At 52.4% G+C, this 26,466-nt stretch overlaps 1 protein-coding gene across 3 annotated transcripts in view; it reads left to right on the top strand.

Annotated features, from left to right (window-relative positions):
* The window catches only part of DAPK1 (death associated protein kinase 1), a 158,966-nt gene that overhangs the window by 122,834 nt on the left and 9,666 nt on the right, over window positions 1–26,466 (top strand). For all 3 annotated transcript variants that reach the window (XM_079789581.1, XM_079789580.1, XM_079789579.1), the window contains exons 17-22: window positions 644–841; window positions 5,423–5,521; window positions 8,400–8,477; window positions 18,517–18,739; window positions 23,905–24,093; window positions 26,095–26,292. In XM_079789581.1, the coding sequence (XP_079645707.1) occupies window positions 644–841; window positions 5,423–5,521; window positions 8,400–8,477; window positions 18,517–18,739; window positions 23,905–24,093; window positions 26,095–26,292 (985 nt within the window). The remainder of the gene's footprint in view (window positions 1–643; window positions 842–5,422; window positions 5,522–8,399; window positions 8,478–18,516; window positions 18,740–23,904; window positions 24,094–26,094; window positions 26,293–26,466) is intronic.

The following is a 26,466-nucleotide window of genomic DNA, read 5'->3' as shown; positions in this document are numbered from 1 at the left end:
GTATATCCTCCGACTCACAGGACAGGACCAAAATGTCAGTCAATATGCTGAGCTTAAGAAACCCTAGAACAGATAAGGTATAGAAATGTTTCCAAAACTCTCTACCAGCTCCTGACCGCAATACATCTGCTCACCGGGGATCCTATAAAAGGGAGAAGGAATCCTCAGGCTGGTCTCTGGTGGGATGCAGGGAGTAAGCATGTTGTCTTTGCTTTTCATACATAGGACAGCCCTCGAGCATATCCCTTCACCTCATTTTCACAGCTTCTCCTGCTATAAAGATTGCTGAGCAAATGTTCTTAAAGGTGTTTTCCACCTACTTGAGAACACAGGCCATTGGAGTGCCTGTTACTTAAGTCCTGTACAGCCAGGGACAAAAAGCAGTGCCCGGTCTTTCCACCCGATGGCACTGGCCAAGGCTAGACTAACCACGCTGTTGGTCAGCAGAGTCCGATTATTCAGAGTGGAATGTATGGAGCCTCTCCCCACCCCCCAGGAATAACATGTGTGGTTTCTGATCCCCCTTCAGCCTTTGCAGTAGGGAGCCTGTCGCCAAGGAAACCTGGCCCAGTGGTGGCTGGAAGGGCGAGGCCAGGCCCATGTGCCAAGTGGAAGCGCTCATGGCCCCTGGTGTCTGTTGCAGGATGGACACATCGCTCTTCATCTGGCTGTGAGGCGGTGTCAGATGGAGGTCATCCAGACGCTCATCAGCCAGGGAAGCTTCGTCAATTTCCAGGACAGGCACGGCAACACCCCCCTCCACGTGGCCTGCAAGGATGGCAACGTGCCCATTGTGGTGGCCCTCTGTGAGGCCAGCTGCGATTTGGATATCTCCAACAAGGTAAGGCCGGAGGGAAAGGCCCCTGAAGGGCCTACTGACCCGCTTCCGGATTTTGGTGTTTTTTTGTTTGTTTGTTTTTACAGAGAGGAGGGGAGAGGGATAGAGAGTTAGAAACATCGATGAGAGAGAAACATTGATCAGCCACCTCCTGCACACCTCCTACTGGGGATGTGCCCGCAACCAAGGGACATGCCCTTGACCGGAATCGAACCTGGGACCTTTCAGTCCGCAGGCCGACGCTCTATCCACTGAGCCAAACCAGTTAGGGCTGCTTCCGGATTTTGTCCAAGTTCTCCTTGCATCTCTTCATTGTTCAGTCAGTATTCCTCCTCTGGACCTTTTCTTTTTCTTTTCTTTTCTTTTGGTTAGTCTTCACCTGAGGATATTTTTCCATTGATTTTTAGAGAGAGTAGAAGGGAGGGGGAGAGACAGAGAGAGAGAAACATCCATGTGAAAGACACACATCGATTGGTTGCCTCCCACAAGCACCCCAAGCAGGGTCAGGGATCAAGCCTGCAACCAAGGTACGTGCCCTTAACCAGCATCGATCCCAGGACCCTTCAGTACTCGTGACAAAGCTCTATCCACTGAGCCAAACCCGCTCGGGTGGGAAATGTTGTTTTATAAATGGCAGGCATGATGCCAGCAAAATTTTATTATGATTTGTTTGAGGTAAAAGAATTAGTATCTGAAACAGGCAGAAAATTATACTTCTACCAAAAAAATTTATTCCTGTTGCATATTATGTGATTAATTCTAGTGGAAGTTGAGATTGGTAATCTTCACATTCTAGAAATATGAAAAGGCAACATCCGAGGTCTTAGCCATTAGCTGCTGGTTGCTTTCTTAGTTTATCCCATTCTAATCTTGCCAAGTCAGTTATGTAAGTGGCTTAAGGGGAAAGCCAAATGTAATGTTAAGAAGCATCAAGACCTTGGCTTTCCTTCTAGGAGTCTTTAAGTGAATAAAAAGCGACTTCAAGGAACATGGGGCACTCATTTGAATAAATTTAGGCTTGGCCATTGTCTGCCTGCTGAGGCATACGAACACCATGTCTCACCATTACTTCTAAAGGAGGCACCAGTTATTCGCCTCATGCCTCAGGGCAAAATAGTGCGTTTGTTAAGTATGCTCTATAAAATGCCCAGCCACAAGATCCTAGACTTCCATGCTTAAAAACAACTGTTTCAGCCCTGGCTGGTTTGGCTCAGTGGATAGAGCGTCGGCCTGCGGACTGAAGGGTCCTCGGTTCTATTCCAGTCAAGGGCACATGCCTGGGTTGCCGGCTCAATCCCCAGTAGGGGGCGTGCAGGAGACAGCCGATCAATGATTCTCTCTCATCATTGATATTTCTCTCTCTCTCTCCCTCTCCCTTACTCTCTGAAACCAATAAAAGTATATTTAAGAAAGAAAAAAAAAACTGGTTCATTTCATAGGAAAGCCTCAACATTTTTCGGGGGGCGGGGGGGGGACTCATTAGGAAGCATCGACATTTTTGATGCTATAGATGGCCGTGGTAGTTCACATACACCAACATAAACTTGTATTGTTGCTGTGTACGGCCCAGCAATGGCACATAGAGGGCATTCAGCCGATGATTTTGTCAATTGAGTTGAGCTCAGCTGGAGGAAAACTCATTAGTTGCACGATTTCAGCCTCCTGGAATCAGCAGCCAAGTTCAGCCCGTTCTTCAGAGCCCGCCTGGAGCAGCAACTGCAGGAGCAGCTCCAGGTTCTGGACCTGCAGGCAGGTGCCCGCTGCCCTCAGCGCCAGGCTCCGCCCACAGCAGCTTCGTGGGTCTCCCGCCCTCCGAAGGGCTGCGGTCCGCTTTGCCCCTCTATTCCTTTTGTTTTGGTTTTTTTGGAAAGATAACGGGGACTCTAGAGGAGGTTAAAAGATGTGCAGAAAAGTAAGAGGAAGGCATTATTCCCCCAGGAAGCACAGCTGGCTTCACGTGGACTCACCCTGGTAACGGGCTGTCAGGATTCCCGGACACGCCACAGTGACAGCCACGCCCGCGGGCAGACTGTCGCTCCCTTCCCGTGGTGTGCCTGTTCCTTCCTTGGATTCCGTTCCCCCAGAGATAAAAATGCCATTCAGATGCCACCCCTGTCACCAGGATGTGACGGGAACTTGTCACTACCTTTCACACTCAGTGTAATAGACAGTTCTTAGTCTTCGCTTTTCTCGTATGAAAATCGGGAGAGTGGCTATTGAACACAGCCATATTAGGGAACACGTGAGCGGGAAATAGCCGGTGCAGAGCACACAGCCCTTAACTCTTTGTTCCTTTTGTGTTGCCTCTTCTCATCAGTTAAGAGAGAGAATGCGTGTGGCACACAAGCACATGTACACACAGATGCACACACATGTACATCAGGAGCATGAGAGAGGATTCCGTGCCAATCAAGTGTTTATCGCTGCCTGGCTCGGACAGCACTGTTCCAGGCCCGTGGGAGGGAGCTTGTGGGCAGCACAGTGATCGTTCTTGCCCTCAGGCTGCTTCTCTCTCTCTCTTTTCTTTCTTTTTTCTTTTTTTTTTTTTTTTGGTTTCTCAATGTAATAGCATCTCATGTCTCAATCACGGCTCTGACAGACGCACAGGCGCTATGGAAACGCTGACATCCGGACATTAAGGAAACTAGGGAAAGCTCTTCAGGGGCAATCACTTCAAATGATTGGGACTTTGACAGATGAGGAGGGGAAACTGTATTGCAGACCGAGAGAAGCATGTGTGTGTGTCTGGGGACCGTCTGAGGCCCCGGTAGCTGACAGGTGGTGTAGGTCCTGAGGGGGCTGCTCTCTAAGTCGCTCTCGAAGATAACAGTAGACAAAACACGAACAGGCACACACCTTGCAGCATTCTTCATAAGGGCGAGGAATGGGACCGCCTTCGGTGTCCCTCTGCAGCGGGCTGGCGAATGACCTGCGGCATATCCATGTCGTGGGCATTAGTCAGGTGTCTGAGAGAATGTGGTAGATTTGGTGACACATGGAAAAGTGTTCACAATCCATTGTTAGGTGCACGAAGCAGGTGACAGAATCTGGAGGATGGTTAACGTCTGGACTTTTCAAATAATTTATGTCCTTTTATGGATTCATAGATAAAAGCTTGGAAGGAAATGCCCCAGGGTGTTAAGTAGGGCCAGTTCTGAGCAGGGGGACTTGGGGGAGGGAGTGAGTAGGGAAGGAGGACTTCAAATGGTAAGATATGTACAAATATAATACCTTAATAAAAAATAAATAAAATTAAATTTAAAAAAAAAGAGAGAGAGAAGGAGGACTTCTACTTTCTACCATTTATCCTTCTACGTTGCTGAGACATTTCAAATGATCCTGTGTTAACTTCATAACAAAAGAAAAAAACCTATATTTGCAAATAAACAATGGAAGACAGAAGTACCCTAACTTTCTTGGTTCTCAGCATCTGTTGTGTCTCAATAATTTTTTCATGGTTCCCCCAGGGCAAAAGAAATTCATAACAGTTCTGTTTATTAAGTCGCTCAGTCTAAACAACTTAGTAAGTCTTTATATCCTAACAAGTTCGTAGCCGTTGCAATGAGTGATTCACATAAATCGAAAGAAAACTAATAGGTTAATGTCATTCTTACATAACCACAACTATGTACTAATGGGATGTTCTCACTGCTCCTCACATCTTGGGCTCAGATTGAACACTCATTTTCTCAAAATGCTCTTGCTCCTTATCACAGTAACCGCCACGGCCCCGCTGTGTCAGTGAAAGGAAGACAGTACAGCCTAATGCTGAGACCCTGCTCTCCCTGGAGCTGGTAGCTCACCTGGTGTCCCAACCTGCTGGTTTCATCAGAAATTTAAAATATTTATCATGCCCCCAGGAATTGACTGCAGTGCCCGGAGGTGCCTAGTTACACAATTTGGGAGCCATAGACATTTTTTTTAAATGGTGGGCATGCCTAGCTGGTTTGCCTCAGCGGATAGAGCGTCGGCCTACGGACTACAGGGTCCCGGGTTCGATTCCGGCCAAGAGCACATGCCCAGGATTTGGGCTTGATCCCCAGTGGGGGGGCGTGCAAAAGGCAGCCAATCGATGATTCTCCCTCATCATGGATGTTTCTATCTCTCTCCCTCTCTGAAATCAATTTTAAAATTATATATACATATATTTTAAAAAAGGTGGGCGTGACCTCATTCGTGTGCCTTCAATGACTGTCCCTTCATCCCTTGCTGTGTCTAAATGTGAACTGTGGTGCAGATCTTTCTGGAACCTGGGGGCCGGCCCTTAAGCCCTGACTGAACCCTCCTTTATGCCAGCACAGCAAGATACTTAATTACCTTATGATAAGCCTCCCACTCTTTTTACCCTTTGAAGTTACTCTTTTAACTGAAAAAAAAAAAGTACTTGAGAACGTTGTGCTTGGCTTGACTCCTTCAGGAGACGCAAGTCTCTGGAAAAGCAGGCCACGCCTCCTGCTTCTTTCTGGTGGGTCCCAGACCCCTCGCCCAGGGCTGGCCCTCGATCCTCAGGCACCATCGATCCTCAGGCACCATCGGTCCTCAGGCACCATCGTCAGAGCTCTCGTGTGTCTTTGTGTCTTGCAGTACGGACGCACACCTCTGCACCTGGCCGCCAACAACGGGATTCTCGACGTGGTCCGCTACCTCTGTCTGGCGGGCGCCAACGTGGAGGCGCTGACCTCGGTGAGTAGCCTCCTGGCAGGAAAAGGCGACGTCCAGCGGCTGAGGCCTGGCAGCTGCCCTCTGAAGCAGACGAGCGGCTGCTAAGCTCCAGCCCCTGCGCTGCAGTGCGGGAACATGTGCCCACACAAACCGGGGCGACATCTACTTACTGCTGCCTCCTCTCCTCTCGCCAGGCCCGCGCTGCCGGGAGTGCCTGCTGCCTCCCGGGGGCCTTTTTGTTCCCCGTGTTACGTAACTGTGCCTTTGCCGGTTTTATTAGATGTGTGTGTTCTTTCCTAAATGCTCCCCCTCCGTGCGGGGCACTAGAGGTGCCTTGGCGTTCGGAGAGGGAGGAGGCAGGGGCCCTGGGGTGTGGGCGGCAGTTGACAAGAGCTGCTGTCTCTTGTTGAGAAGCCTGGCTCTGCTAGTAGGCCTGCAAGTTATTTTTAAGTGAGATTCCTCCCGGCCCCCTCCCTCCCCAGTCCTCCTTCCAGACCTGGCAGTGGGAGTTCTTAAGACCCCAGTGATTCCAGTGCGCAGTGGCGTCTGGGAGCCGCTGAGTCCTTTTCTTACCACGCCAGTAAAGGATCTAAACAGTTTGCCGTGAGTCCTGACATGGTGCCTAATGCATCCCCAAAGCAAACTAGAAGCCCCGCCTGCCCATTGGAATCTTTGGGAGCAGAGAGCGGTGACATGGGACTGTAAGCATGCCTCCTCCCAGCACCCATCTGAGCTCCCAGCTTCAGCCCGAGGTGCTGGTTCTCACCGGGGCACTTTGCCCCCAGGGAGCAGTGGGCAGTGGCTGGAGACACTGAGGGTGTCACCGGTGGAGAAGGGGAATGCTGCTGCCATCTAGAGGTGAGGCCAGGGATGCTGCTAAACATCCCACGGTGCACGGGACCGGCCCCCACAGTGAGAATGACCCTGCGAAATGTCAGTCATGCTGGGGTTGAGAAACACTGGTTGACTGGGACCCCACGCGTGGCTCCGAGAGGGACTTGCTTTGAGAAATGGGAAGGTGTGCTGTTGAACAGACTTGGGCGTTTCTCAGCTTCCCCTGGGGATGGGACTTGGTTACTGCCAAACACTGAGAGAGAGGCCCAAAGGCTTCTTGTTCTTCTTGTTTAAGAACGTTGCTTTTATTTATGTGGAAATTGCTCCTCATCATTTCTGCTTTTAAACATGCAATGATTTCTAAAGCTGCAGCAGAGCAGTGCCTAAGCCTCGTGTCCTCCGGGGCGGCCTGTGAACAGCCGCAATTCCCGCCTCCCATGAGGGACTGAGTCCTGCACACAAAGCAGTGAGAGCGGGACCAGGGCGATGCTCAGGAGGAGCTCAGGAAATGTTAGCCACTGTCGTGCACGTTCCTGGCATGAAACAAATGAACTCGATTCGTATGGAACTGCAGCCCCATGGAAATCCCCTCATTAAAAAGTAAACACCGGCCCTAGCTGGTGTGGCTCAGTGGATAGAGCGTCGGCCTGAGGACAGAAGGGTCCCAGGTTCGATTCCAGTCAAGGGCACATGCCCAGGTTATGGGCTCGATCCCCAGCAGGGGGCGTGCAGGAGGCAGCTAATCAATGATTATCTCTCATCATTGATGTTTCTCTCTCTCTCCCTCTCCCTTCCTCTCTGAAATCAATAAAAATATTTTTTTTAAAAAAAAGTAAACACCGAAGTACCACCCAAGGACCCTTATTTATATCCTTGTTGATGTAAGGATCATCCAAAACTGTAAGAATTCTTATGCGTTTATTTGAACCAAACTTGACAATTGCAAGGAAGCAAATTCTCAGTGGATTGAGAAAATGCTCCTGAGAATGGCAGTTTTGCACCCTATTTTATACATTAGAATCGTAGGAGGAAAATGTAAGGAAGTCACTTGAAACCCATTGGTGATAGATTAGGGATGCCGAAGGATTAGGCATGCGGAAGGTGGGAGAAAGCAAGGGGAGAGGGGAAAATCTCTGAGATTGGATGAAAAGTAAAAGGAGAGACAAATACTTCTTTTACACGGGTGGGTAGAGAATAGCTAACAGTTAACAATTAACAGATAACAATAACAATTAAGGGTTCTGTGCTCTAGTGGGAGATTGTGCCCTGAGGGGTCTGGAAAAAGAGGGATACTCTGACATTCCAAATGCTATCATAGATGCAAAAAAGACAATAGACAGGCTCAGTTAAGCTAAAGATTGCCCTGTCAGGGGAGATACAGGCCTAAAACAGGACTACCCGCCAGGACTCACTTTTAGTTAGAACGCTTTCATTTCAGTCCATCCTGTGTGATTACGTTAGGTCTCTGAGTTCGTAAGGCCGCCGTGCAGGCCTCCCCTGAGCTTGCCAGGTTTAACATGCGGCCCCTTATTTGTCCACATCCTTCTTTTACATTCACTGAATGTCTTTGGACATAATTGTCTGTTAAACAAAACCTTTCTTTGAATGCACAGCAGTGACTAGTAACTAGCATGACGACAGGGCTGAGGTTTGCCTCTGGAAGTATTTTAAGATGTTAGCTGACACTAACTGGAGTTCGGTGTCTAAAGACAATCTTTATTGTCTGCCGAATTGGAGAAGGATTCAGTTCACCAAGTAGTCTGCCTGCTAACGAGGTGCCGAGTAAGATTAAAGCGGGGGCGGGGGGGGGGGGAGTGGGGGGCCTGAGGCACCTACTATTGGACCTCAAAACACCAATGCACGACTTCCTCCTCCTCCTCTCCCCTCCCTGCACAGCCAAGTGGAATGAGGAGTCCCCTCAGAGGGAAGAAGCCGCATGCGCTCTGTCTGGCCACCGTCTTTGCTCCTGCCTCCTGTCCTGTTTCTGCCTCCGAGGACGGAGATGGCGTGCGGAACGCACACTCTCTGTTGGGAAGGAAGGAAACTAATCCCTTTTCTCCCACAGGATGGGAAGACAGCGGAAGATCTCGCCAGGTCGGAGCAGCACGAGCACGTAGCAGGTCTCCTCGCCAGACTCCGAAAGGTGAGAGGTTGCGTTTATCAGTCTGTTTCTAAGAGCAAAGGTGTCTTTGCTCCTGTAAACTCGGAGAAGGAGGCTCTGGACTCACAGGCTGCAGGAGAAGGCAGCTCGCTGTCCTGGGCCTGTGGTTTGCATGTCATTTTGCATATCTATCTCAGCTGCCTGTCCGTTTCTTTTCCCGTATTTGGGCTGGGAGATCGCTGGGCCGCTTGACCGTTTCTGTGCCTAGTTTCCCCCCCCCCCCCCCCCCCATAAAGTGGAGGGAACATGAAAAAGCTGACTCTGCTTCTTCTTCACGTTTGAGCTTTAAGACACCACACATGCTCCGGTTTCTTTCCCATCGTTGCTCTGAGGCTGAAGGGAGCATGACACAAATAAGTAATGCAGGTGTGACTTTCCGGCCCACGTTATAGCGCTGTGTGTTACGAGACGTCAAAACAGTCATGCCCTTGAAGCTGGGACTGTGTGTCTGGGCTGTATCCTACAGAAATGAAAGAAACACAGGGAAACGTTGTAAGCTCGGAGATGTTCACTGCCGTGTTGTCAGTAATAGTGGCATAAAAACCGGAACCTTCCATCCAGGCGGTGGAAGCGGCCCCAGGTGTCTGACCAGTGGCGTCAGACCAAACCTGGGTTCAGCAACCTCTGTACTTGGGTTGTGGCTGGGAAAGAACTCAGAGCGAGACCCAAACTGTAAGAGAACGTTTATGGGGGAAATCGCAGAGGTAGAAGAAGTAATTCCTAGGAGAAAGGGGCTTAGGAAATGAGTTATGGAGGTAAAGGAAGGGCCGTTGGAGCTTGGGAGTGAGGAAGCTAATGGTAACCTGCCTGGGGCGGGGGTGGGGGGGGTGGGAGAGGGGGAGGAGCAGGGCGGGGAGGGAAAGGCAGGGGTGAGCTCCCAGGAGGGAGAGCGCACTGGATCCTCCGTCCTAAGGGTTTTAAGGGCAGAGATTTTAGGGGTGGTCCCAGGGGAAGTCTCAGTAGAATATTCAGCAGCTTTCCAGGTGTGTCCATTCAGGGTTGTGGTCTCCACTGATGGATTGGCCGCACCAGGGCAGGGGGTCATTATTCCAGGCGGCTGGTCCTGACATCAGCGGTGGCTGGTTTTGTCGCTTATCTGGGCCTGGCGCTGAAATACAACCGAGGCCGAGATGTTATCTCCAGGGAGGACAGGTCAGGGGGTCCAAACCTCATGACCAGCCATATGCTAGGGGGGGGAAAGGTCACCCTGGGGAGGGGTCCCACCCTACAATCGATTGTCCATTGCTAGGCACCTGGGGCTTTCCAACCTGGTGACCTTCTGTACCTGGCCCATATCCTTGCTCCGCTCATGTCCGTCTAACTGCCGACGGCAAGATGACCAACATTCATGCCTGGCGAGTTGTCATCCAGCTGTAAAGCAGAATGGTTTTCGGGCATTAAAATATTTTAGAAGAGGTTGTTTAGTACCAGGAGTTTAATGCTGAGGATGTTCCTGGACTCCAAAGCAGAAGATAAATCATGTGCACGTTATAATCCGACCTGTGTTTTTCTAAAACGCCTGGAAAGAAAATGTTAACGGTGGTGTTTTTGGATTTTGCTAGCGTAATTAACATTTTCTTCTTTAAACATTACAGTATTTTTCTAACTCTCCTATAATGCGTTTTCAAAAAACCAACTTTATGGAAAGGAAAAAATAATTTAGTGATTTAAGTGCTCCTTGAAAAGGTATTGCCCAATAGCCCTAGCCCAGTGGTCGGCAAACTCATTAGTCAACAGAGCCCAATATCAACAGGACAACGATTGGAATTTCTTTTGAGAGCCAAATTTTTTAAACTTAAACTTCTTCTAACGCCACTTCTTCAAAAGAGACTCGCCCAGGCCGTGGTATTTTGTGGAAGAGCCACACTCAAGGGGCCAAAGAGCCGCATGTGGCTCGCGAGCCGCAGTTTGCCGACCACGGCCCTAGCCGGTTTGGCTCAGTGGATAGAGCGTCGGCCTGCGGACTGAAAGGTCCTAGGTTCGATTCCGGTCAAGGGCTACTGGCAGCTGCCTTTCCGTCGTGGTCCCTGGTTGGGGGGAGGCGAAGGGACACAAAGATGAGAACATTGCCCCCCAGTGCTTGGAGCTGACCTTGGGGTGTCAGAGAGAGAATAATCTATCTTCACACCCTTGTGCTTTGGAGGCCATGAACCGGCCACAGAGCTGGGAGGCGGCCGTGAGCCCGGAGCTCTGCAGCTGCTGCAGGATTCCGCCCGTCCTTCGCTCTGGGAAGTCCAGAAAGAGACCCGTCTAGGAAAGCTTTCCTCGCCCGACTCACTTGTTCTCACAGGAAACCGGACTCCAGTCGGTGAAGCAACATGCTACCCAGGGCCGAGCGCAGACTCAGACCTGACCCAGAAGCACCTGGTCCTCAGGGGCTCCAGTCTGCTTCAGTCCCCCCCACCCCCCAGCCGGGGGCGCCCTTCTCCGCGCTGGGCTCGCCCGCTGTGGGCGGCCAGGACCACCTTCCTGGGAATAACCCAGGGATGTTCCCCCTCGCACTGTGCCAGGGAGACCCACGTATTTGTTTGCCTTTATCAGTCCCGCAAAGGGCCCTGGACCTCAGCTTCCTGAGGATCCAGAAAAGCGGAGCCAGCAATCTCTGACCACACCACAGGGCGGGCCGTGGGCGGGCTGCCTGTCCTCACAGGACTCACGGCCCCCCGCACCTCATGGGCGGCTTCCCTCCTCCATCACGGTGCAAACCACGGAAAGGCCTCCACGCTTTCCGACACCCCCTGAAGACTGGGCCCTGGATACTCATTAAATACATTCACAGGAGAAATCTGTGTAGGGACAACAGCGGGGGGCGGGAGGGATGGCTTTAAATGGCCGTGCCATTCCCTGTGGGTTCCAACCAAATTAGAAAAAAAAAAAAAAAGCAGCTCCCTGTGTGTCCCCCTCCAGTCAGCTGACACGCCTGGAAATGTGGTTTTAAACAGTGTTTGCGAGGGCAGCCTGGGGCTTTCTGTCCTGAAGTAGAGCCACAGCCATGTTGACGGTGGGGGGCAGCAGAGGCCAGGCCAGGAGGGTGCGGTGGTTCCCCGTGTGGACAGCGCAGCGGCCGGCCCGGGGGGATGGAACCTGTCAGCCGGTGCATCTGGGCAGCGTGGGGGTGAGGGGGCCCAGGCCGGGTCTTGTGAGGGAAGCAGACACAGCTCAGACATGAAGTGACGTGTGTGCGGTGGGTCCCGGAGCCTCTGGTCCCCTCTGGGAAAGCCCCCCATCCAGCTGTGTGCTCAGTGCCGCCACATCGGGGCCTGCGATCCGCCGTGGAGGTGGCGTCTGCACCACAGGAAGAGCAAACGTTAAGCATCAGGGCTGTTTTCCTGGCACGCTGGTTGGTCAGCACACCATTGCTTGGGGGGGTCTCTAAGGTTTTAAGTACAACATTTTTAAAAATATATATTGTTTTATTGATTTCAGAGGGGAAGGGAGAGGGAGAGAGAGATAGAAACACCAATGATGAGAGAGAAGCATTGATCGGCTGCCTCCTGCATGCCCTACACTGGGGATCGAGCCCACAACCCAGGCATGTGCCCTGACCAGGAATCAAACTGTGACCTCCTGGTTCATAGGTCGACGCTCAACCACTGAGCCACACCAGCCCGGCAGGTACAACGCTTTTACAAAAAAAGAGCTGCCTGACCCTTCTACTCTCCACTGCGCTCCCCCCACCGCTAAGCAAAGCCCAGGTCAGCCCTCCAAGCCTGCTCGACCCCTGTGCCGTGGCCCCACCAAGCCCACCCTCCGGAGGAGGCTGCTTGCTGTGGTGGGGAGAGGAGGCACTTACGCTGGGTTGCGTCAGCATCCATTTCCCTAGCAGTGCCCATCCCATTCTACCTGATTTGAAGATACTCGTTTCAGGAGGTTTGGGGGGGCTGGCTTATTTTTACTTTGATTGTCCTTCTAATCCAGTGATGGCGAACCTATGACACGCGTGTCAGCACTGACACGCGTAGCCATTTCTGATGACACGGGGCCGCCTCAGCGGCCGCATGCCGAGGATGAAACATTTGCGAAATAATGTTTTTTCCTCTAAGTGACACACTACCCGAGTTATGCTCAGTTTTTTGGCGAAGTTTGAAACACCAAGCTCAAAAGGTTGCCCATCACTGTTCTAATCAGATTGTCCATAAACTGATATTCAAAGTAATTGCTTTTCCTAAGCCCAAGACGAGGCAGTGAGAAAGGTGCCCAGGAATATTTTGGAGAAGAGGACATAATAATTGGGGATTTGCCCGGAATTAAAAACTCACCAGCAAGCTGCATTTGCATAATGAGGAGTTGCTGCTCCATCTGCGCAGGTTGTAATTGCATCCTGCCACGTGCGGGACGCGCATCACCCCTCCCCTTATCTGGCTTTCCCAGATGGCAGCAGGCTTGCCCCTGTCAATCAGCGGGTGTCCAGTCACCTTTCCTGAGGAGAAAGTGAAAGCTACATTTCCAGGGGGGAGAGGGGGGGGAGTTTGCTGGAAGAAAGGAAATTGGAAACCAAGATTCATCAGGGCTTCAAAGAACAAAACGGATACCAAATAATATTCATTTGAAAAATATTCACAGTGTCTCTTATATGCCAAGAACTGTTCTAGGCAGCAGAGAGATCACAGTGAACAAAAGAGACAAGACTCAGCCGATAAACAAATAAGAAAAATGCAAAATAGGGTGAATTAGGGGTTGGCAAGCGACGGCCTATGAGCCAAAGCTGACTCACCACCTGTTTTTGAAAATAAAGTTTTATTGAAACACAGCCAGACCCACTGACTACTACTGTCTATGGCTGGTTTCTGGATGCATGGGAGTCCCAACAAAGACCACCAGGCCCTTTTCGGAAAGGTTTGCTGTCCCCTGGTGTAAGTGCAGGCGACTCAAATAGGGTGAGGTGACAGACAGGAGCGGGTGGGGGTGGCGGCTATTTCCACTGACTGGTCAGGGACTGCCTCTCCGCTGGCAACGTTTAAACCAATCCCTGAAGGACAAGACAGGGTTGGTGGAAAGCCGAGGCAAAGGTCCTGGGGCAAGAAAGGGCTGGGTGTGTCCCAGGAAACAGCCCGAGGAGGGGGGTTGATGGGGCTGGCTAGGGAGCTTGAGCACAGTGGCCTGGGCGGAGAATGATGCCCGAGACCATCCCATCAGAGAGGGAGGCCAGGCTTCACAGGCCGTGGTAAAGAGAGTAGGGCTTGGTTCAGGTGTACTCAGCCGGTGGGAGCAAGATCTGACATAGGTTTTAGCAATTTACCTCTCACGGCTCAGATTGGACGGTGATCCCTCGGCCAGGTGAGACCGGAAGGTGCTTGGACTGGGGTTGTCCAGGCTCGAGGACTTTGTGCAGCAGTACAAACGGAGGCTCACGTTCCTGTGTACGTATTTAAAGTATGCGACTAAAGCTAACGAAGAGGGAAGACGCCTTTATGACCACCTGGAAGGCCGGTTCTGGTTTAGATTCTGGTTGCTTGGTTGCTTTCCCCCCCCCCGCCCCCCTCCCGGTTTTCCCAGCCTGGGGGCCCTGCACGAAAGAGGCCACACCCACAGACCTCAGGCCTCACAGCCTCACCCGCCGGCTCAGGGGGTGCAGTGGGAGACACAAACAGGAAAATGTTTCAAGCCATGAGCCAGAATTTAGGGACCACCATAGTCCCAACTCTCCACCCCCTGGCGATGATACTGCAGTGGATGGAATTTTGTGCTCCTCCTCCAAAGAAATCATTCGATATTCTATCGCCTCCAGAGCCTCTGCCATCAAAACCTTAGCCTCACTGGAGAGCTCACACCCTTCGGTTCATGGGAGCTGCCGTGCTGGGGAGACTGCTGCACCATCTAGTGGTGAAAAGTGATAATACGGCGCCCACCACGTGGGGAGAGATTTCAGAAACTTCTGTCTGACCTGTACATCTTTATCAAATTCGGTCGTATTCAGATTCTGTAAGATTTTTTTAGTGAGCACAGGGAGGGATCATCCTTCAGGGGAGGTTAGGTTTCCTTCAAAAGGAGGAGACGCGAGACTATTAGGTTTTTCCTGGCGTTTCATGATTATGGCAGATTCTGTCCTGCTTGATAGAGAGCAGTTTCCTGATTTATCTTCCCAAAGACAAGGTGGAGTGTGAGTCAGTCCCAGCCAGGCCGTCAGCTCCTGGTGTAAGGGGAGCAGGAGGGGCCGGGGCCCTGGGCAGAGGCCCTGGGGGGTGGGATGTCTGTACTCCCTTTACCCCTTTCTCACTGCCGTCCTCATCCCCATGCGATGGAGAGAGTGTGTGTGTTCGTGTGATCATCTGGAATCCGGGACATAAAGCTGAGCTGTGAGCCCAGCCAAACAGACTTTTCTTGGGGGAGAAAAGATTTCTAAGGACAGTTATTTGGGAAACAGCATGTGAGCTTGTAATGGTTCTGAGATGAGCACAGCCCCTTCACATGGGGACTCACTGCTTCTGGTAAAGAATTAAAGTCTCCCTCGCTCCCTCAGCGCCCTGAGGACGTGTGATGCACACAGGCCAGCAATCCAAGTCATTGCCTAGGGAAGAGGTGCTGAAATGAGACGTGCCCTTTGCTTTATTTAAATCCAGAGCAGGGAGGGCTTTTCTCCTTCTATTCGCCTTTTTGTAGCAATGACTCAACTTACTTTACACCCAACGGTCCGCAGCACTGACTGGAGACCTTGCAGTAACTGGGGCGTGTCCCCCGAGTGGGACCAGCGGCCCTCCTTGGATGTTCTCCAGTGCTGGTAACTCACTCCCGCCCACTCCGCTCCGCTGTGAGATTCTCCCTCCGCTTCCAAGTCCATCTTTGTTTACCCCTTCTCTCCACCACCTCCCGCTTCTGAGCCGCCCGCCCCGCCCTGAGCAGCAGCAATGCTAGAAGTCTGTCCGTGCCTTGGGGAAGGAAGGAAGTGCCCCGGCCTCTCTCAGCCTGGGTCTCCTCTTCTGAAAGGGAGCGTGACCGCGTTACCCACAAAGGTTTCTTTGCGGTTTACGTCAGGAGTGGAAGTGACAGCACACGTAACCTGGAAGATGTCAGACGTGATGTTACTGCTGCAGACCGGAAATTCGTCGGTCTCCACTCCTGGGTGCTAAAGAAAAAATAGTTTATGACCCTTACTAAGCACAATAAGGCAGATCTAGTCAGGGGGCCCTGCAGGGGGGTTAGTGGCAGCGGCAAATATCTGCTCGGCTCTGACTCCAACAAGGACTGGAAGAGATTCGTAGCCAAGGAGCAGGGTGGGGTCTACGGATGGGAAATTGCTGAGGAACCATCAAAACGAGGGGTTCTTGCTTTGGATTCTTCTCTGAGACGGTCAGCCAGGTGCGGCCACCAAAGGAGGCAGAGGGGAGGCGCAGGAGAAAACCATGTTGAAGAAGCAGGGGAAGAGGACGTTTTAAAGGTCACAGCACACAGACCGGGCAGGACTCCCTCGGAGGGCAGGCCAGGTGATCAGATACACGGATGGGAGTGAGCGATTTCATCAGATATCAGCTCAGGAGAAGGGATTGTCACTAAGCCAATCCAACAGGATTCTTGCTAAAACCAGATTAACCGGGCCAAGGACACAGCACAGCCCAAGGTCGAGACCTTGAGGGCTCAGAGGTCCTTACTGGAGTTAGGACAGATAGAGAGTCTTCCCACCAGCTGCCTCTCCCGTCTCGCTCCATGTCTGTGGCTGGTCCAGAAAACAGGCAGGCAGATCGCCAGCCTCCTCCGGCCACCACCTCCCTGCGTGGAATTCGAAGGAGTGAGAGCAAAGCCTTGGTTCAGGGAGGCCTCTGGTTGTCCACCAGGGCCGCACTGTCCGAGTCTCGTCAGAATGGAAGGGCCTGTGAAACTCATGCAGGCGTGAAGAACATGCCCCATTCCTTCCCACAGGACAGACGTGTTGGCCAAAGTGTCAAGGTCAACGGGGCAGGAAACAGAGAAGAGCCATGAGCTCATTCGTTGCACAGCGCACCCGGGTCCAGGGATTGGATGGGAGCCGGAGCGGGTTTGCTGCCTTCCCGTGTCTCAGCGGGAGCAGACACTGGCTTCACACCGAGGATGTGTGTGTTAGGAAGCTGTGTGTCACGAAATAGGTAGAGAACCTTCTAGTCTAACTCCCTGAGATGCTCAGAATGGGCGGTGATGCCCACGGACTCCGACTGCAATTCGGACGCTCGCCACTCGGCTCAGGGCAGGAGGATTTAAAGGGGAGATCAAAGGGCTGGTTTTGAAGCTTAAATTAAAATGAGGGAAGGTAGCTTTGCTTCGGGAAGTCATGGGCTTATCTGCAACAGCAGAGGAGATCTCCACACCCCGTGTCTTCCAGGCTGGTCAGCGCCACCCCGATAAGTTACCATCTCAGAACAGGACCTGCTCAGCTTTCATGCTGACTTGGATAATAATTCAAGGAAACTGCTGGCAAAGTACCCCAGTCCTTTTTATCCTCTGCCGCACTTTGAGGCTAGAGGAAGCCATCAGCGTAAGAACAACCTCATGTTTTCTACACATCGCTGTCCAAGCCGTGGTTCCCAACCCTGGCCAATCCAGCATTGTGCAGCTACATTTAGTGATGCCGTCTTCACCCTCCTGAAATGAAATTCACAGATAACAACGTACCTACTCAGGGAATTTTAAAAGATTAATAGAGCCCTGACCAGTGTGCCTCAGTTGGTTGAGCGTTGTCCCATGTACCAAGAGGTTGCGGGTTCGATTTCAGGTCAGGGACACAGGGCGTGAGGGAACGTATTGAAATCAGCAGATACTCGGAGCCATCCACAGAATCACCCTGCAGACGCCCCAGGGTATCTATCAAAGAGCTGGGATGGCAACTCAAACACTGCAGCGACTGCAGGCATGCTTTTCAGAAATGCAAGTCAGAGCTCATGAAAGCTCAAAGTTATAGATATGCATATTTCCACCAATTTATAAAATAGTTGCATTCTTGGAAAACTCAGTATGTGTTAAACCATGCCCCCTCTCCAGCCACCCCTAAAAAACCCTCTGGGTCATATGTAAAGTGATGCAGGTAAGTCCTAAGCTCAGATGTTCTAAACAGGTTTATTTCCTATATAAATGACCAACAGACGCTCAGAAATCAGCCCAGGAGAATTCTTACTGCTCAGGACCATGTTTATACACATCTGGGCACCTGGGGCCCCACTACCAGAAGTGTCCCCGAACGTAAGAACTAAAAATGTCTCTGTAGGTGGCTTAACTGCCCACCAGGGGGCAGTGTTGCCCTGTTGAGAAAGAAGCGTCACAACTCACCAATAGAAAACAGGTGGGAACTGCGTAGCCTTCGGGAGAGTCCTGAGTTTGTTAGAGGAGCTTGCTTGGTTATTAGTGGGAAAAGTTCACTGGCTGGGCAGAAAGTCAGCGCCTCCCAGGATTTAGAATTGGAAGCAGTGGTCTGGCCAGGTCTGCGATCACACTGAGACAAAAAGGAAGGCGCTTACCTCGGGCACGCTCTTACGGGGTTCACCTGAGTCAAGTCATTTACACCACCCCTCTTTATGGAACAGCCCACCTGAGCCAGGTGCTCTGAGGGCCTTGGCTCCGCCCTTCCGGTCCGGGCTCAACTCTACCAGGCTACGTTGGGCTCCAGGTCTGATTCGGGACTAGCTCTACCTCTTCAGGCCTCAACTCCGCTCCTTGGGGCTACCCTAGGCTCCAACCTCCTGGACTGGGCTCAGCCGTTCTGGACTAGGCTGGGCATTTTGGGACTAGGCTCAGCTCTTAGGCAAATTGAGAGGACGAGAGAAGAGAGAGATCCGAGGGAATTGAGAGAACGAGGATTGATTAGATCAGCTGGTTGCACGACCTGGTGAATGTACTAAAGCCTCTGAATGGTACACTTTAAAATGGTTAAGGTGGGGAATTGCACGTTACGTGCATTTTACACGAGTTTTGCAAACGTGTATCGAGGACAGGACGAAATGGGTGAAAATCGCCGACCAGGAGGACCCAGCCAGGGGCGCGGGGCCCTGGGAACCAGCCCGGCCGCCTGCTCGGGCCTTCTCTGCTGTGGTGACTAACAGGCCCTCTGTCGCCTGCGCAGGACACGCACCGAGGCCTCTTCATCCAGCAGCTGCGACCCACCCAGAACCTGCAGCCCAGAATCAAACTGAAGCTGTTCGGCCACTCGGGCTCGGGGAAAACCACGCTGGTGGAGTCGCTCAAGTGCGGGCTGCTCAGGAGCTTCTTCCGACGGCGCCGGCCCCGGCTCTCCTCCACCAACTCCACCCGGTTCCCGCCGTCGCCCCTGGCTTCCAAGCCGGCAGGTAGGCGCCCCCACCCCGGCCCCAGGCTCTGCAGTAGGTGCTCGGGGTTGCCCTCTCTGGGTCAGGGTCCAGGGTGAGTGGTGGCTTAGTTAGGGGCACTGGGTCCCCCCCCCACGGGCCGACTGGATTCCAGCGCCTTGGTGGCTGTGAGGTGAGGGCCACCCCGGCCCTGGGCCTGGTATCCGCCCTGCTATTGCCCAGCAGTTGCAAGCTGCCCCCAGAATAGCAAGGAAAGGGCCTCGCTGAAGTTGGGGTCGCAGACACGAAAGTTCACAATTACAAATGTGCAAAAGGCAGAACTATGTGACTTCTACCCAGGGACCCTGCTCCTGAGGACACAGGGAGCTGGGACTAACATGCAGCTGGCACAGACCAAACGTTGGCCCCGGGATGGCTCCTCCCCCATGCTTTCGTCTTGGAAGTCAGAGCAACAAAATTGGGTTCACGTGGGATCAACATCCCACACGTTCGGAGTTGCTCAGTGGTTTTGAAAGGCTCAGTGGTTTTCACAGTTGTCCCTCTGCTCACCAAGACCCTCTAGGGCAGTGGGTCTCAACCTTCCTAATGCCGCCACCCTTTAATACAGTTCCTCATGTGGTGGTGACCCCCAACCATAAAATTATTTTCGTTGCTACTTCATAACTAATTTTGCTACTGTTATGAATCGTAATGTAAATATCTGTGTTTTCCGATGGTCTTAGGCGACCCTGCTAGCGGTTCTCAACCTGTGGGTCTCAACCGCTGCTGTAGAACCTAAGACCATTGGAAAACACAGATATTTACATTACTATTCATAACAGTAGCAAAATTACAGTTATGAAGTAGCAACGAAAATAATTTTATGTTTGGGGGTCACCACCACATGAGGAACTGTATTAAAGGGTCATGGCATTAGGAAGGTTGAGAACCACTGCTCTAGGGCAGCAGGCTTTGCTGTCTTCCCCTACCTTCCTCAGACACGGTTAGCAGTGGATTCACACCCAGACCTTCGGGGCTACCTGTCCTTCCCCAGGGAGAAACACCAGCCATGAGCAAGGGGAAGGTGTGCAAGCTGGGTGTTCCTTCTCCAGAACCCCACTTTAGAGCAAGGGACTTAGGTTCTGCTAAGATGAGAAACCTTCCAAGAGTTTCCTAAACAACGTCAGTTTTGAAGCCTTGTGCCTCGGGTCCGTTTCCTGTGCATCATATCACCAAGGGGCCGTGTCGGTGCCGAGGTGGAAAACAGAGGTTTTATAGTTTGGGTTTCTATGTAATTCTTCTCTCCACGAGGAGGGAGAGCTGGGCGGCGTTCGTGTGGGGGGCAGGTGACCGAGATTTATATGCTCTTTCAACCTGTTGTCTCTGAACACAGCAGAAACTTGGAGAAAAAAAATAACCCAAAATGGATTTTTGACTAGAATGATTACAAAGTTGCTAACTGGTATTGCTAATACTTACCGAGCACTAACTGTGTGTCAGGAGCTGGGCAAAACATGGCCGTGTGTAACCTCATTTCACCCATGAGACAGGGTTATGGGGTATTTTTACCACCGTTTTACAGAAGCCGTGAGGGGTGAAGTAGGCTGTCCGAGTCATACAGCTGGCAGCTTACGGAGTGTCTGGCTCCTGAGCCACAGCTTAGTAACGACACAGCTTCTGAGTAAGGGCTATTGGGTGCACACACTTCCCATTTGCCGCTGTAATTTTGCCAGTGTTCCTAGTCCCAAGGTCAAGGTCAGCTTCTCTGGCAGTTATAGTGTCACCCAGAGGGAGCCAGGCCAGCTCTCTCCTGCTGTGGGTCAAGGTCACTCCAGTCTGAACCACTGTTAGGGGGCAGGGAGGGCGGAGACTCTGTGTGTGTGTGTGTGTGTGTGTGTGTGTGTGTGTGTGTGTGTGTAAGACAGAGAGACCAAAAACAAAGAGATCTATTTGGATCTATGATCTGGAATTTTTATAAGTCCTCACTGGGTGTGAGGATTATGGCCCAGGTCCCGTGAGCTGAACTGAGCCAGCCACAAGTGGCCGATGGCTTCCCCTTGAGGGACAGATTTTATCTGCTGCTCAACCCTAGCACCCAGAAGTCACATCTCCACCCATCTTCCTTGGGGTCAATTTTCCACACCTGGGAGAATCTGGAAGTAGATTCCTGATAAAATTAAACTCGGGGTGACCAGATTACCAGTAAGTCTCCTGTGTGTAACCACGTCCTACAGCCGGTGCTTAGACTTGGGTCGAGGGGCTCCGTGACAGGAGGTTCTCGGGACCCAACGGGCCAGCCCAGCGGCACTCAGCACAGAGACGCCGTGGGTCTCCCGGGGAGGCTCCTCTTGTTCTCTGCTCCCTTGGTTCAGAGCTGCCTTCTTGGGCTGCATCCACAAACTTCTGTGTCCGGGTAACCCCTTAGGGAGGACCAGGCTTCTCCAAAAGGACTGTTAGGGGGTGAACACAGCTCTGTACCCCACGGGTCCTTGTTCGTTAGACTCCCTGGTGGCCCATCATGGCAGGATGCTGGTTTCTGACCAGAATGGAGAACACCTTCCGATGTGTCCCCTTCTCCTGGGCCGGGGTCATTGTTCTCACAGCCCTGCTGCCTGCGGTCCCTGGACTGAAGGGAAGTCCACTTGGGGCTGTGCAAGGCTGAGGAAAGTCACAAGTGCGGGAAACACGGGGAGAAGGCCCGGGGGACACCAGACGGCGGTCCAGCTGACGGAGCTCTGCTCCTGGGAGACCGAAACGAGCTCAGGTAGAAGCCGGAGCGGGTGGAAAGGCAGGTGTGCGGTGAGCAGCTTGCGCTGACCTGTGTCCCAGGTGCGCACACATCGTCTCATTGGACGTCTCATGGGCTGTGTGATAAACCCGTTTCAGAGAAAGGTAGCTCCAGGCTCACAGACAGGAGGCGGCTCTGCAGAGGCTGAAACCCAGCAGCCTGGCAAGCTGCAGCTGTGCAGTAGGGGGAGGGGAAGGAGGAAGTTGCATTAGCTGCCAACATGGAACAAGGTGAAGGGATTAAGCAAAAATAAAACAACGCATGGGCACAGACAACAGTATGGCGATTAGCAGAGGGGGAAAGCGGGGGCAGGTAGAAGGTAGTGATGGGAGGAGACCTGACTTGGGGTGGTGAGCACAATACAATACACCGATGAGTCTTATAGAATTGTACACCTGAAACATACGTCATTTTATTAACCAATGTGACCCCAATGAATGCAATTAAAATTTTTAAAGAAAAATGAAGAGATTTTACTAAAAAACTAGGTACTTTGCTTCTTGTGGGAAAGTGGAGGCTTAGGCCACCCTGGACTCCCATTCCTGCCTGGTGCCAGTTAGTGGGGAGGAGGGCGGCGGCCCCATGTAGAGGGGCACAGCCTCTGCATTTCGCCCCATCTCCATCCACCCAGCCCCCTAACTCCAACACTCCCGTAGGCCAGGGGAGAGCTCAGAAGCAGACTCGCCCGCTCATGCATGGAATTCTGTCCTGGGATAGAAATGACACTTCAGGAATGCATTGGAGTGCGTGGCCCCCGGGCCCAGGTGGCCCCTAGTCGGTGTCAGAGGTGTGACTCAGTCCCAGATCTGCCTGGCCAAAGCCAGGCGGCCTCCCGGAGGGCCGGGGCGAGTGTGGAAGAGAAGGGTCGCCCCTGAGGCCTGTGGTGCTTGATGCCCAGGTGGGAGGCCTGCTCCGAGGGGTGGGGAAAGTTTCCACCCAACAGTCTCTGGAAGAGACAGACTCCTCTTCAGTTGACTCCAGGCCTGCCTGAGGCCTGGGGAGGGCCCGGAGCTCTGCCTGCAGGCTCTGTGGCAGGCCCTCCTGCCCGGTGCGGGGGCAGCACCCCCTGGGCTGAGGGGGCCACCGGCAGGGGCAGCAGCACCAGGGCCTGGGCCCCCGAGCCTAGTCCGGCCGCTTACCAGTCACTCCCTGGCCCTCACAAAACAGCATTCACGATGTCCTTGGAAAAGCAGAGTGTGGCACAAATATGAGGTGCTGTGAGGACCACCTGGGGAGGACTGGAGGGCGGGGAGGGGGGGACAGGCTGTGCTGGGGGCCTGTGGCCTCCAGGGAAGGAGGTCTATTTCCAGAAACAGTGGCATTGTCCCTTTGGAGTGGCAGAGGGGCCCTGCCCTGCTATCCCAGGCCCTTGACCTCGCTAATGTTGTGGGGTCTAACCCTAGAGTCAAAAATAAGATCACCGGAGGCTGCTGATTGATTTAAAAAAGCAGGCAAGGATTTATTGAGCTGGCCAGGACGGCCGCGAGAGCACCACACTCAGGTGGAGTCCACCCTCACGACCGCGCCGTTTCAGGTGTAGGCAGTCCTTTTAAAGGTCCAAACCACAAAAATTTTCCTTTGTTCTAAATTCTAAATGCTGGGAACAGCCCGCAGGGGGGTTCCCAGCCACATCCTGCTGGACATTGGAATGTGGCCCTATTTTGCGAAAGCAGTTTTTTTAGAGAAGCAGAATCAAGCAGAGTTAGTCATCTCTAAAGGTTATCTACAGTTTCTACTCCTGGAGCTACTGAGTCAGTGGGAATCAATCTCCTGTAGTTCTGGTCCACAGGCACAGGAAAATGACCTTTGTGAGTTTCCAGGTCGGTCTGGAAGCTGAGGTAACTACCCTATTGTCTAAGCAAGTAAGTGCGTGCAGAAGCCAGAATAGCAGGGTTCAAGTTCAAACAGCGGTTTTTACCTAAGGATGGTTGCTACCATACTTCAGCTAGAACGGCCAGGCCTTTTTCCTTTCCCGGGAGGGAGGCTCCCATCGCCTCGCTTATACCTAACAGACAGCAGGAAACTGGTTTGCCTTAGAAAGCTGGCCCTTTGTGTGACCATCTCCTGAAAACACTGGAGGCTGAAGGCTGAGCCACCAGCCAGGAGGCAGCCTTTCCCCACTCCCAGCCTCTCCAGGGCCTCCCGCTGGCAGCAGCAAATGGCAAGCAAGCCTGGGAGAGGCAGTCCTTGGGAACTGGTGGTGGTCGGGGCGGGGGGGTTGGGGGGTAGAAAGAATCAGCCCAACATCTCTGGGAAGTGCTGCTGCACAGCACACCCGAGCGGCACCGCAACCCCGGGGGCCTGAAGCGGGAGTGGGGTGGGGACAGGGATGTCCCAGAAACGGACACGAGCGAAGGCCGGGAGGGAGGGCCGGCATGCACGGTGCCCTGTGCGCGTCTCACCGCCTCCTCTGCCTCAGTCTCCGTGAGCATCAACAACCTGTACCCGGGCTGCGAGAACGTGAGCGTGAGGAGCCGCAGCATGATGTTCGAGCCGGGCCTCACCAAGGGGATGCTGGAGGTGTTCGTGGCCCCGTCCCACCACCCGCACTGCTCCGCCGACGACCAGTCCACGAAGGCCATCGACATCCAGAACGCCTATTTGAACGGTACGTCCGCCCGCCGCCACGGGAAGGGCTCTAAGTGCTCCCCCTGGGGGGCCCGGCCCGGGGGCACCCGTCAAGCCCACGGGCGCAGAGGAGCCGCCAGTGCAGTGATGCTGGAAGTGACCCAGGACTGAAGCCGAGCTGGTGAATACCCCTAAAAAGTAAAGCCAAACACCGTGATATTTTCTACTAATAAAGCACAGGGCACACAGTAGGTGCTTAATAAATGTCAGGTAAATACATTTTTAAATTTATTGATTGACTTGAGAGAGAGAGAAGGAAACATTGGTTTGTTGTTCTATCTATTGATGCATTCATTGGTTGATAATTGTACGTGCCCTGACTGGGATTGAACCTGCAACCTTGGCATATCAGGACAACAACTCTAACTAACTGAGCTACCCGGCCAGGGCTAATACATTTTTTAAAAGTAGAGCTAAACATGCACTTGGATGGGAAATCTCATAAAATACAATCCTTCTTGCAGTTTGATACCCAATATAGAAGAGTTATTTTTAAACCCATCAACACTCATGCCTAATGCTCTGATGTAGACACAGGTGATTTTTTTTCCCCCATAAGCAACATTTCAAGTGTGTTCTTTGCTGTCAGACGTTTCCAAGGAGGTGATGCTTCCAAGGTGGCCAGGGTTGGTTTGCTTCCTCCAGCCACCACTGCCTCTTCCCGTGGCACCCCGGGCTCCAGAGCCCCGGCCACGCGGACACCAGCCCCTGCTTGTGGAGGCCCAGTTTAGAACGACGTAGCCATTTCTCTGGATTCAGTTCCCTCATCGTGAGGATTTTATGTGCCGATGTTTATGAAAGAGCCTGGTAGAGCGTCTGGCACAGGGAGGGACTCAGAAAATGGCGATCGGGAGCCTCTTCGTGGAGGCCCTTTTATTATCCTGAGCCCAGTGAGACTCAGAATTCAAGTCCGTGCACATTTTGCTCTCTTAAAAGTGGAATGTTCTAACGAAGCTGGCCCTGCAGCATAGAGAAAGGAGAAGGGTGTGCCAGGGTTCTTGTCCCAGCACTACAAAGGGTTCAGCAATCTGGAGAAAGGAGCTGATGCCTAGATTCAGAAGGAGTCCAAACACGAAAAATAATTTTGAAAGGCATTGGGGGTCAGAGGAGCTTCAGCTAAAGGAGCTAAAGACTTCCCCTTGACTCAGAACATCATGCTATTTATTAACACAATTTGTCCTAAGGCAAGGTGGAGACATACACTTCAAGGGGTAGGGTTTACAGAAGCATTGTCAGTTTGGGGATAGCCTACAGCTGTTCAGGTGTTTGACCAATAGGAGGCAATCACATGCAGATTAAGATGTCCTGAGCTGTCTGGCAGCAAGCAATCCTATTCAGGTTTGGGGGAGATGCTTTTTAGCCCTGCTGACATGCTGGAATTGGCTTCCGGCAGGGTGTCCTCAGCACTCACCAGCCCTGCCCTCACCCCTGCTCTGCACAGGCCTCCTCCCCACCCCAAGTCTGCCTCCCCGTGCTCAAGGCCTCTCTCTGTTCCGGGGAACTTTGCACACGAAGGCCTTCGCTGCCAGACCTTGCGTGCCTGTGCTCCAGGAGGAGGCTCTAGAAAAGCCCCGGGGATCTTCCAAAATGCATACGTCATAAAGATATGTCTGTATTACATACATAGATCTATACTTAACACACTGCAGACCAGTAGTTTCATTGCCAGCTTTACCCAGTGGCCAGGTAAGTTTCTATTGAACGAGTACAAAAAAACGTTTTACATAAATGTAAAAGGCACGCTTTAATACATACCCATTGCATTTTGAAGTTATTACATGTTCTTACAAGCTAATATCTTTTTAAAGAATTCTCGTGATTGGCTCAAGCCGTAGAACAGAAAACACGGTAATTCTCGTGATCCGTCCGCAATGTGTTAAGTGGATGCCTAGATCCACGGATGGATGCTGTGGATGGCACTACCCCTGCTGGTAACCGTAAACTGCTGGAAAAACACTGTCCTCTTTGTTTTTCTCCGTAGGGGTTGGCGATTTCAGCGTGTGGGAGTTCTCTGGAAACCCTGTCTACTTCTGCTCATATGATTATTTTGCTGCCAATGACCCCACATCCATCCATGTCATCGTTTTTAGTCTGGAAGAACCCTATGAGATCCAGCTGAATCAAGTGGTTTTCTGGCTCAGTTTCCTCAAGTCTCTTGTGCCGGTTGAGGAGCCCATAGGTAAGCTCAGACACCCCTGGGCGAGTGAGCACCCTTCGCTGGCCTTGCTGCCGGCCAGGCTCGGCTCTGACCGCTGGTGGCTCACGGCGGTGCTCCCTGCGCCCCTCCTTCCTGCAGGAAGGTCTGCGCTCCGGCAGTCCTGTCCCTCCCCCCCGCCCCCCTCGCCCCCCACCC

This window comes from Cnephaeus nilssonii (assembly GCF_951640355.1).
Source record: "Cnephaeus nilssonii genome assembly, chromosome: 14".
Classification (NCBI taxonomy): domain Eukaryota; kingdom Metazoa; phylum Chordata; class Mammalia; order Chiroptera; family Vespertilionidae; genus Cnephaeus; species Cnephaeus nilssonii.
This window is presented reverse-complemented; position numbering and strand designations above follow the sequence as displayed.